Genomic DNA, 12,505 nt, shown 5'->3' with positions numbered 1-12,505 from the left:
TTTACATTATTCGGCTAAACTACTGTCCTCTGAGCTACAACTGCAGCATCGGAGGCAAATGAACAAAAATACATGTGTCAGAAAAAACACAGAGACCTTATAGGCCAAGCTTTATGTATAGTTAGTCTTGTTTTATAGTCTGCTTATTAGGGAAGAAACCCAAGTTTCTAATTTCTTGGAGAATAACATACTCTACCAACAAAATGGTTTCCTCACTTTAATTCATTCCTATTTTACAATTGTGGATGGAGATGCTGTAAGTCTGGACCTTAGTGTGGTTCCTGACATGTGAATGACGTATCTGCAGTCGCTGTGGTCTGAAGCCACTCTGATCCTGGACGGACAGCTTACTTGTAGCCTAGTGGCTTTGGTCCTTGAGAAGAGAGAGCTACAAAGCTTAGTGACCCAAGTTTGCATCTTCTCCTCTCAGGTAAAGCCTTGTTGTGGATACTGTTGTACTGCTGGAGGCTGCACAATCCAGCCAATGCAGATTCCTAATCTGCTTATTTATAATTCAAAAGCTCGCCTATATATTAATGAACCCTTAATGAGCTGTTGAAAATGCCTGAATTACAGTCAGATTATTGAACTGAAACAGCCCCGTAATCATACCATTTGAGTGGGCTGTAGGTACTTTTCACATCTGCAGCTTAGTATTGTGAAGGGTGTGTGTGTATGTGGAGAAAGCTTTATAATAATTTTGACCCGTAATTTATTTATTGCCCTCAGATGCAGTTGTCTATGCAGATGCTCTCTCCCATTATCTGTGGGGCAGGTGCACAGCGTGTTGAAAGACAGCTAATTAGGATTTGCTGAAAGATATGCAAAAACTGTGGGCTTATAACAAAGCCAAGTTCATTGTTAAACAATGTTTTACTGTGTTTGTATGATTTGTCTGGATCTTGTGGATACTGAAATGAAAGGCATGGCTTAAGTAGACTGTAAATGAAGTTCTGAGTTTTTGTTTTGTTTTGGCCTCTAACAAGACAAAACAAAACTTAATAATATGCTGTGATAATCAAAGCCTTGATGTAAAACTTTACAAGCCTATTTTTGTGCTCCAGAATACACACATTGGAATTGAAAAATTTTAATTGTTGTTTCACCAAGTTTCAGTGGGAAGTTATCAGGACCTTTTGATGCCATGGGCTGATTCATACTATCTAGCCTTTGCAAATCTACGTTCCTAAAAATGTTTATAGGTGCCCAGAGGAGTGGATGTTGTGATTGGAAGCCATGTGTACCCTAGGGAGGTTAGAGAGTCTAGTGGTAGTGATAGGTAGCTAGTAAGACTGAGAAATCAAATAATGACTTAAATCAAGAAACAGATACAAGTATTCAAACAGAAAATAACTTTATGAATCAAGTTTAGGCATCCCATGATTATTACTTTGCTTAATAGGTAAATATATTTACTTTTCAAACTACAGTTTTGAAAATAACTTCATTATTGATAAACAGCCTTCTCAATGCTGCCTAATTGCACAATGTTCTTCAGTCCTTTGTATTGACAGGGTATGAAGTTTCTGTTAGGACACGATTTTTCTCATGGGATTTGATGCACATACTTTAGAAAATAAATACAAAAGGATTTCGTTAGGACAGCTTTCTTGTTCTCGAGGCATGCAAATGTTGATTTACTTATGGTTTTAGAAATCAGGCATCATAAGAAAGTATTAGAGCTGTCACAATGTGTACTTATACATTTTCTCATATCCACTGCTACTGAACCTCTTAGTAGCACGGTGGTGGTCTATATACAATATTAAGTGTACTAGAGTGCCACAGGTACATAGTCACTTCATGCCTTTTGTAGTCCTGATGACCTTTCCTCATGGTCTGTTTCCCTGGTGTATTGGCCAGTGAGCATCTACTCCTGTCTGCCACACTGTGCAGGGAACTCAAAGAAGTGTAGTGTTAGCTCTGCTGTTGATGTACTGCTAAAGGACCTTACCACATGCCATGAGGAAAAGATCAGTGTGCTTACATATAAAGGGGAAATTAGAAACCTTACAGAAACATGAAGAAACCTTACAGAAACATGAAGAAACCTTACATGACTTGAAGTCATATTTTTAAAAAATATACACATTTGCAGCTAGGTATGGTGGCTTACACCTGTAGGTAATCCCAGCCTCAGAAGAACGAGGCAGAGCAGTCAGTCTTGTGCTATGTAGTGAGACCCTATCACTCACCAACACAGAAAATATTCCCTCTTTTCAGAAGACCTATAATTATCTAGAAATGAGGAGAAATAAACACACACACACCCCCAAAAAGTGAGCAAAACTTGACTTAAAACAGGTAAATATAAAGAGCCTAACTTGATGTACAATGAAACAGAACTGGAAGTGCAAGAGGAAGTCAGCCAGTGAGCTCACTTACACCAGGGCATGGAGAACGAGGTGTGGTAGCAGGAGTGGGTCCTAGTCATATGGTCTTAAGACTTGAAACATTTTAGAGTTTTAGAAGGAAGAAAAGAAAGATGTTAAGTAGAAAACACAAACTTAGCCAATATGGAGCAGTTCTAGAACACAATGAGGCAGTTCTTTCTAGTCCCCCAGTAACTAGCAAATATGTGTTTGTCTTCCTTGCTATCATCAATGACATGTTCCTAGAGATTTTAGCTTTAAGAGTTATCTAACTTTTGGTTTCCCTAAATGAATTTATTGCCTTCATATGTTATAATTTTCAGATCTTATTTGTCTCTGAACAGGCAACTGATATAATTTTAAATTATGGTGACTTAGTTGTATTATTCAGTTGAAATTATTTTTAAGCAAAAGTGACAGCTTTAAAATGTTTGGGGGAGGGAATCAAAGTTGTGTATTTGAGCTAAAGCAACCAAGAGCTCTGTCATGCTGTGAGTATAATTCAGGGTGTCTGTGGATGAAGTCTGTTCGTAAAAGAATTGATGGTACATGTAGGTTAGCATATGAAATCTCAGAGCTGGTGATCAGTTGCATACTTGGCAGCTTATAGATGTTACTGTCATGTAAGTTACACCAGACACAGAGTGTATGCTACTGTGGATAAACAACAGGCACGAGAGCAAGAGGCAGAATCCAAATGCAGACATGTGAGATGCCAACTCCCCCTCCCCATGGCTTGTAACTAGTGTGGGGAACCTGCTTCTGAACAGATTTACAGAGGTTAATTGGGCTGGGATAGTTTAGATTGTGTTACACATTAATGAAAATGCTGATTTTGAGCTGTCATGACTCCAGTGCTTTTTATACCATGATAATTATTTTAAAACTTTGTCTTCTGTGTTGTTGAAAACATCTTGGCAGAAAGCCTGTGTGACCTGATTAAACCTATGAATTGTCAGCTGTGATCTATAGTACTCAGAAGAGGTTGCTGACTGGCATCACTTGGAGGTTCTTGATTTAAAAGCAGAATGAGATTGAGGCTACTGTGCCCAGTACTCAATTGCTGTGTCAGTGGTGCATTTTAAACTGTATTTGGTGTCTTTGTGCAGCCCGCTGGCATGTGCCTAACAATGCTATTTTAATATGTGTTCAAGTCTAGTTAATGACTTCATACTGAATGTATCTTGTTTTTTGAGATTGCGTGATAAAAAGTCATCTAGTCCTGATTATTTCCCAATTTTTAAAACAGTTTGTAAATTAAGATTCTTTTATGTGAATTTTTAATTCTGTTTCTCTGTACAGAGAGACAGATTGAGCACACATTGATGATTGTATGTCTGAATTATTTTCTTATTTTTAGGAACTCCTTCCTACTTTATGCATAAATCATTTAAATCTGAAATTTAGATAATCAGAATATTCTAAGAAGTCAGGCTTATCTCTTTTAAAGAGTCCAAGTTGGAGTTACATCAAAAAGGGGAGTATTAGGAGTCCTAAGATGCATGTAAATGTGTTTTAAAAACAATTTTCATAGTCAGGCTTGTTTATCAAATGTGAGCAGTGAAGTTCTCAGCATGAATTGTAGTACACTGATGTTGTTTGATCATTTTCTCAAATAAACAAAATACTCACACTGTTTGTCCTCTGTCTCTCGCTTCTTCTGTCTTTCTCTTTCCTTGAAGGTCTCAGCATCAGAGGAGCCCAGGAGGAAGACCCTCCCGACCCCCAGCTAATGAGACTGGACAATATGCTTTTGGCAGAAGGGGTTTCAGGTCCTGAGAAAGGTGGGGGATCGGCGGCAGCAGCTGCAGCCGCGGCAGCCTCTGGAGGTTCTTCAGATAACTCTATTGAACACTCAGATTACAGAGCCAAATTGACCCAGATCAGACAAATCTATCACACAGAACTGGAGAAATATGAACAGGTCAGCAGCCGCCACCCTCAGTCCTGCACAAACCCTCTATTGCTCTTCTACTAGACCGTACTAACCAATCCCGAGGGCCATAAGGGGTAGGTGTTAACACATAGACTAAAAGAAGCAACGATGATGCATGTACAAAACCAAGGGGTTTGTGGGAGCCATGAAATGACTCGGGGCAAAGCTAACCCTCTCTCTCTTTGTCTCAGTTCCCTCATTCCTCACATTCATACCTACCTAACCACCACACCTGTAAGTCCTTCCTTCTTGCTAACCTCTTGGTGCCCTGAAGAGCTCTATAGAACTGGACCTAGGCACTGGCTTTTTTTCATAAGCCTTAACAGCTTGTAAAGGGGAAGCGTCCTTGCTTTGTGAACTTTTGATGTTGTATACTAAGTTCTAGGATCCTGGTAGGAATTAATTCTGTGGATTGTGCTAGGCTATGTGGAAGGAGTTTTTGGGATCATCTGAAGATGAGGCCTCCTGCTTAATTGTGATTATAACAGGACAGGGCAGACCAGGCATTCCATGCTAAAACCCTGACCATAAAGAATAAAGATTAAAAATCTCATCAAACTTACTGGCCATACTTCATTGAGCCTCAGGTTATCTGAGTTTAAGCTATGTTTTAGTACTATGTGCCAACAACAGAAAGGCACATTGCCAATTTAACTCTAAATAAGTGGTTCCTGGATTCAGTGTAATATGATAATGTGGGTGGTCAATTTTCAACCTATTTAAGTTAGTGATTTAAAGCTAAAATCCTTAGTTTAAGGACTTCTCACTCAACCCGGAGTCTCATTTGAAAGGTCTTTAGAAGATCCACTATAATGTCTACTTTTGAACATACGTAAAAGTAAAGAGGTCACTTATGTTGAATCCTGTAAAATTGCCATATGTGGGGTCAAAACAATAAGCTGTTCGGTGTAGTTGTCTGTCTCTGGCCTCAGCTACTAGGGAGGCTTAGGTAAGACAATTGCTTCTGACCAGGAATTTAAGGCCAGCCTGAACAGCAAGGCTGGACCACAGTCTCACATAAAATAGCAGCACATCATGCAGGTGGCACCATAGAGTTGTTGCCCAGATAAGCAGTCAGCATCCCGCCAATCTCAACTGTCTTTCCCCTTCACTTCTTTTTTTTTTAATATAATTTCACCCATAAATACTATATGTTGGTGGTTATTCATAATGCCCATCCACTTTAGTGGGAACTCTGCTTGCGTGTATGTGTGTGTGTGTTTGTGTAGAGTGTTCCTGGTGACTTTTTTTTGCCTTAAAGAAAAAAGTCTAGGGCAGTTTTAGGATCACAGTACTCTACCTGAGAGATGTCTCCTCACTCCCACATATGCGTGGCTTACTTAGCAGCACCGCCTACTATAGAGAGGTCTGTTTGTTATGGCTCATGAACCAGCACTGACACATCACCACCCAGGGTCCACATTCTCTTCAAGAGCTCTCTTGGTCTCACACAGTCTGTGTGCTTGGACAGATGCATAACCTTACAGCACTGAGAGCATGCCCACTGCCCTAACAGTCCTTGTTGCGTGGTCTCTCTGTGTCTATCTGTCCCCTCCTCTCCCTCTTCTGCTTTCTCCTCCTCCCTTTACTCCTACTCTATTGATTCCTGGAAACCACTCTTTGGTTTGAGTACTGATTTATCACAGCTCTCTGAACACTTTCAGTTGTATATGTTGGCCCCGTACCCTTGCCTTTTCTTACATTCTGATAATGATGGTATTAAACAAATGTTACATCTTTATCCCAGAGGTGAGCATTTTAAGGAAGAGTAGAAAGATACATACAGTGTATATTAAAATGAAATGCAAATTAATACTACAAAATTTTCTATTTTCTGGGAAGAACTTTCTGCTATTCAAAAGTATGTTTCATTTGCAAGCATACATTTTGGAAGAAAATGTTCAGATAAGAACTTTGGGGAAATTATTGTTCATGTGTATGAAAAAATCCAGCTTTCTGACTTGACGTGAATAATTGATAATAAACAAAATAACTCATGGTTGAAAGGTTGCCCTGAGCATAAACAGTAGAAAATGGTTCTAATTTGTAGTATAATCCTAATTGTATAACTTTATGCTAAATAGATATATGCATATTTTCTAGGCAACTGCCACTAGTCACCTTGCATAGAAACGGGTATGCTGGGGCCAAATGGCATCACTGTTCTGGCTGGTCCTGACTGTCCCTGTCACAGTATTCTTTCTTTGCACCAGACTCACTACTTCACCCAGATGGCTCTGTTAGAAGCTGGGTAAAGCTGGCATCAGTGGAAGGCAAGGACTCAAGCATTCTTATCTTAGAAATGTCCTAACAAGCTTCCAAGAGACTTTAGTGACTTCAGTCTCAACTCATACAAAATCAGCTCACTAGGGCGTGTGTGTGTGTGTGTGTGTGTGTGTGTGTATGTGTGTACACATGTGCACACATTTTACCTTTAAAATACACACTATATACCAGTTCTACACAAACTAAAAGATTGTATTTGAATTAAATAGAAAAATAACTATCACATTTAAATGTTACAATGAATTGTATTTCTGGATACAGTTAGTGGCTTGGTAGATATTTTTATGTATATTTCCTTCCTCATTTTTAACATGTAGAGTCTTTTCAGCACCATGAACAGACAGATTATAATGAAGTGTTCATAGACTTAGCAGGACTGTAGTTTACAGATGTTATCTTGTAGTCTCAGCTGTTTACAGATGAAGTAGTGGTGTTTCACCTCTTGTGTTGTCTTTGGACAGCTTTAGCGCAGTGTCTCTGTCAGTGCTGTTTTACAGGAAGAGATTTCCCTTTGTTTGGACACAAGAACAAGGGGCTTCGGTTGCTTGAATGGCTAAACAGAGTTAAGTAAGGCGAAGGAGTAGCATCTAAAATAAATTGTATTTCCATTCTCTAGATGAGTTGATTGTTCAGGATCATACATCAGTGTCAGAATCAGGCATCAGATCAGTTTCTGATCACAGACCATCCTTGTCTATTGAGTTTTATTGTCACACAAAGAGCTGGAAAATAATGCAGGCCATCATAGTCAGACATCCAAGGATCAGCCTATGTTGGGTTTTGTTTGAAATGGGAACAAAAATATGAAAACAAGTATCTTAAAGACTTTCCAAAAATCATATTTTCTTCTTAAAAGTGATCATGGGAATGCCAAATGGCAAAACGTTTATCAGGAACTAGGAAGGCCTTGTGTGTCAAGGCAAATTCTGTGAGTCTCAAAGAAATAAGCTACATCAGAATCTTAAGCGGTATTTACTCTGCTGTGTTTTGCAATGAAGCTGTAATGAAAATGTATCTGAAGCCTGCTCAGATTTAGATTGCCATAAAATTAACAAACATCACCACTGCAGTAAATTAAAGAACTTTACATTTTACAAGCGCAGCCACAGTCACAGCTGAGCAAGCTACAGCAGGAGTAAAATCACATCTAAGCTACAGGGTTCAGCTTTACATATTAGGGATGGGTTGTCTGTAGAATTTTTTCTTTCCCCTCCAGAAAATGTTCTTTGATCATATATCTCTATTTCATAGATTCAGGAATTTAATAATTTTGGGATAATCATCCAACTTCAATTATAAATGTTTCTGAAATATTACATACTGGTTGTGTGTTACAGTGAAGGTTTTTAAATATTACTATCATCCAACAGGAAACACTACCATTCTGCTTTAGTCCCATTGACCTGACACCTAGCAGGGATATGATAGTTTTCCAAGGCTTTCAGCAAACACCTTGCAATACTTCATCTTGAGTTTATTGCTTTCTTTTTGTTGAGAGACAAGCCTCCATCTTCATTAGCTACAATTCTTAGAAAATGCTTTTACTGTATTTTTCAAATATGTACCTATGACTAGAGGCCCAGATGTTAGAATAGATGAATTCTGAATGAACATAAGCCATGGGTGCTAATGAGTCTGGGTTTTAAGAACTGAAACTCCAGGATGAGCTGTGCTTCCTTGGTTTCTCTACCTTGTGGATACACTGGTTTTGCAAATGAGATTTGACCTCAGTGTTTGTCCTCAGTTGAAGAGGAAAAGATATATCATGCGTGATGCAGCTCTCCCACTCTGCTTGTAGCAGAAGAAATGCTTGTATACAGGCAATTCATGCTGTAATTTACAGCTGCTATAATAGAGATGACACATTGAAAGCTATCTACTATAATTATATTGAAATACATTTTTGCTGAAGGCAAAAATATTGTAAGGTTCCCAACCTTTCTTAAGCGACTAGAAACCTCCTTGAATTCATCCCAAATCCACTAAAGCACTAGAACTAGACAAAATTCTGAATGCACTCAAATCCAGGTGCTATTTACAAAAGCAAAAGACTACAAAGAACCTGTGGCTCCTGGGGAATGGAGGGTGGAAGAACTTAAACCAAAGTAAAGGTTATATTTGTGGTTTTGGAGTATCCCTACATTATACAATTAAATTTGCTGGCAAAAATTACCTTTGCTTTTAAAGGAATTTTACCAGGTTAAAATTGCTGATGTTACCAGTGGAGGATGTACCTCAGTGAAGGATCCCTTCAGCTGGTATGTGGTCCTAGGTTCAATTTGTAGTAGTGGCAAAAAAAGGCGCTGATATATTGCTGTGTTACCACAAATGCCTCATCCCATTTTGCCTTTCCTAATAGCTATGTAGATAAACAAAGGGCACTAGCTGGTGTCAGTTTTATATTTCCATCTCTCTAACTAGGCTCTTTTCACCTATTGCTTCAGGGGAAGTGGCTTGCTTTAAGGTCTCAGATGTGCTGAACAAGTGTTCTGTTCTAGCCCCTGTGACTTTATATCAAGGCAGGGTCTAGCTGAGTTACCTAGGCTGCCCTTGAACTTGTGATCCTCTGGCTTCAGCCTTCTGAGCATCTGAGATTACAGGAATATGCCAGCATATGCAGCCAAGTTTTACCCACTAGCTTTCATGCCAGGTTTTTCTTGCTTGGAAGGAATATTTGCATATTCCTCTCTTTTTCTCTAAGTAAGTTACTGGTTGGTTGGCTGTATATTGATCTCTTTCCAGCTGGCTTATACAAGATCTTTTAATGTTCACTTTTATCCTCAAATAAGAATTTGTAGATTTAATAAACATTCAACGAGTATGAAAATCTTTAACATTAGAGTAAGGTCATGTGAAGTGATCAAAACATTTAGAAAATGAATAGTTGAAGTCAGATTTTAGAGCAACTACTGTTTGTAATGGGGTTTCACTGTGCTCTTGAGGCTGGGCTCAAATTCTTGGGTTCAGTGAATCTTCTGCTTCAATTTGGAAGTAACTAGGACTATAAGCATGCAAATATCACCTGATGGGGCATCTGCTTTTAAGAGAGAGTTATTCCATCAAAATTAGGTTTTAGAATGAGAGTTATATTAACTGTTGCTAACACTAATCTTATGTAGATAGTTGCAAAGACTGATTCAGTTTTTAGAATTGATTATCAAACTGTTTAAAAATCTGTTTGTCTTCTATCTGATTTTACAGTTTTACATTCAGTTATATGAATTTCAAAAAAGAGAGAATGATCTTCAACTGAAAGAAGGCACCATCAAAAAAATTTTAAGAACCACTGAAAACTTTAGTTTTGCATATAAATCAAATATATGCAAATATTGGATATCAAGGAGATAGTTGTACCAACTAAAAAATATCACCAGACCATTATCTAAAATCTAAATATTTTAAATCTTAGGTTATCAGTTGGTTTCTGTTTTCTAAAGAGAAAGGAGTAAATGGGAGGAAAAGAACTTATAAGGAGGATTGATTAAAATATTTTATCGGATGAAACCTTTCATGATTTATGTAAATTGCATCAATATAGTGTATGTTTTACAGCACAGAAATTCATCTTAGTTTTCAGTGAATGGATTGAAAGAAAGAGGGGGTTCTACTAATACTTTTTCAGAAAGTTCAAAAAATCAAAACTCCTTTTCCTAAAAAATCTAATTAATCAAGGTAAATTGGCATTTATATTACAAATATTTGCTAGCAAGTTTTTAACTGATAATTCCACTTGGTACTAAGATGATGAAAAGTGTCTGTATTAGTGACATTGTCTTGGATGCAGGGAGGTGCGTGGGCGCCTGCAGTGTGAGTTCAGTGAGCATGTTTCGGTGGACTTTCCAAACAGCTCTGCAGTCCCCTGAGCACCCACTCTGCCATCCATTTTTATGAAAGTACACCTTTTTAAAGAGTGGGTGATAAGGCACTGCTGTGCTTTCCTCAGAAGCCAGGACAGATGATGCCGAAAATGAGGCTGTAATTTACTTTCAGTGGTGTAGGGAAAAAATACCACTTTGTCTAAAGTGTATGCATCTTTCTTAAGGGTGTACCCAGATTTTAATTATCTAAATGTAAATACTTAACGAATTTTACTTAGAGTAATGAGCTAAAGTGCACACACATAAATGAGATGTTCTAATTAATCATGTATGAACTACTGGCTTAAAGAAAAGCTCTGAGTTCTCTGAGTGCTGGGCTAATGCCAAATTGCTTGTCAGCATTCTCATTCATAGATGGCTTCCTTTAATAAGTTGTGAGACGCTCAGCAAATGTTTTCGGGAAATTATGAGTTTTTAAATGCAATTTTTTTCTTTTAACCTTTTTTTTCCCTGTGAGCCTCTAGATGCTTATTAGGAACCACAAAGAAAATGTTCATCCTGGAGAGGGTAAAATTCAGACAAGAACAAAGAAAGCTAATATTTCAAGAATCATTCTCATAATGTCTTGAAATTACTTACAGTGACATATGCCCTGCAACCATAACATACAAGTAGCTTTACAGAAATTTGCAGAGCTCAGTGAGAACATTAGAACTCCATTTATACTCCAGCCAAACAGTTCTCAGTTTGTGTTTGTAGGACTTAGACTTTTAAAACTTCTGAAGACCCCCACCCCCTAGAAGCTTTGCTTGGTAGATTCTATCAACATTTATAATAATAGGAAAGTTCAAGTCTTCATTAATCATTTAAAAAATTAACAACAAGCTATTACAGGTTAGCCTAATTTTTAAATGTTTACAAACAACAACAAAAACCCTTCAGTTGGATGTAGTGACAACCTATGTCTTTAATTCTAATATTTGGAAGGAAGAGGCATGTGGATTTCTGTGTTCTAGGCCAGCCTGGTTTAGGAAGTTCCAGGTATGCCAGGGTGAGATAGTGAGACCCTGACTTTAAAAAAAAATCCACCACCAACAAAAACCCCATCAAACATTTCTGAGAAGAACATTGCGTTTACCTTTTGCAGACACTAATCTTAGGCATGATAGAGATGAGCTTTACTCATGCATTGAATCCCCTAATCAATCAGTTGTCATACAGTTGAAGTTTATAAGGGATTTCTGGGCTTACACATTGGAAGAGAGGAGAGATAGCTAGATACCCGTGACCTTTTCAGAAAACTGAAGATATCCTTTTTTAACCACCAAAAAAGTAGTAATAATACTGATAAGTAGTAATCTGATACTGTATGAATGAACACCTGCTCTGTTCCTTGGGAACCCATTAGTCTAATTTGTAGTTTGAATAGATTTTCTCCCTATACATGCTTTTGTAGTATAGTGTACTAATTATTTTAGAAGTATTAGCTCACTGGATTGGGATATCTAGTGTGTATAATATACATCAGTATTGTACACTATGAAAATACACACCACCCCCTCAACCCCTGAATGTCAACACTGAATATCAGAAAGTCTCCAGGAAAACTGTTAAGGTCACAGGTTTTCAGAAATCCAAATTTTCATTTGAAAACTAACATTTTTTCATTGGTACAAATTCTGTAAGCTGTTTAGTTCTACGTGATGGATTGACTGACTTGGTTCATTTTTGAGAAAACATTTGCCAAATATCCAATAATAATAATTTATCTGTTTTCATATAAAAAATAGTATTCTGGGGGAAGTGACCAAACTCTGATTTTAACCATACAATGAGTTTTCTTGAGGTAGTCACTCTTTGATATGCAGAAGTGCGTTCTGCATACTTGCCCTTTGTCATGTGGAATATTACACATGCTTGAAGGCTGAGATTTAATAAGATGGACCATCTGTGATTTTCACCAAGAATGTTCCTGAATGAGGATGGCCTATGTGTTTATGTGACAGTGTGGTTGTGCTATTTCTTTGTTGTCTGTCTGATGAGTCAAAGATTACCGAGCTCATTGTTCCACAAAATGGTCTATGCTGTGCAGC

The 12,505-nt window shown here is 37.9% G+C and overlaps 1 protein-coding gene across 2 annotated transcripts in view; it reads left to right on the top strand.

Annotated features, from left to right (window-relative positions):
* The window catches only part of Pbx3 (PBX homeobox 3), a 189,949-nt gene that overhangs the window by 138,971 nt on the left and 38,473 nt on the right, over nt 1-12,505 (top strand). For both annotated transcript variants that reach the window (XM_052182246.1, XM_052182247.1), the window contains exon 3: nt 4,055-4,296. In XM_052182246.1, the coding sequence (XP_052038206.1) occupies nt 4,055-4,296 (242 nt within the window). The remainder of the gene's footprint in view (nt 1-4,054; nt 4,297-12,505) is intronic.

Source organism: Apodemus sylvaticus, chromosome 5, assembly GCF_947179515.1.
Source record: "Apodemus sylvaticus chromosome 5, mApoSyl1.1, whole genome shotgun sequence".
Classification (NCBI taxonomy): Eukaryota; Metazoa; Chordata; class Mammalia; order Rodentia; family Muridae; genus Apodemus; species Apodemus sylvaticus.
Note: the sequence above shows the minus strand (reverse complement) of the source record. Positions and strands in the feature narration are given on the sequence as shown.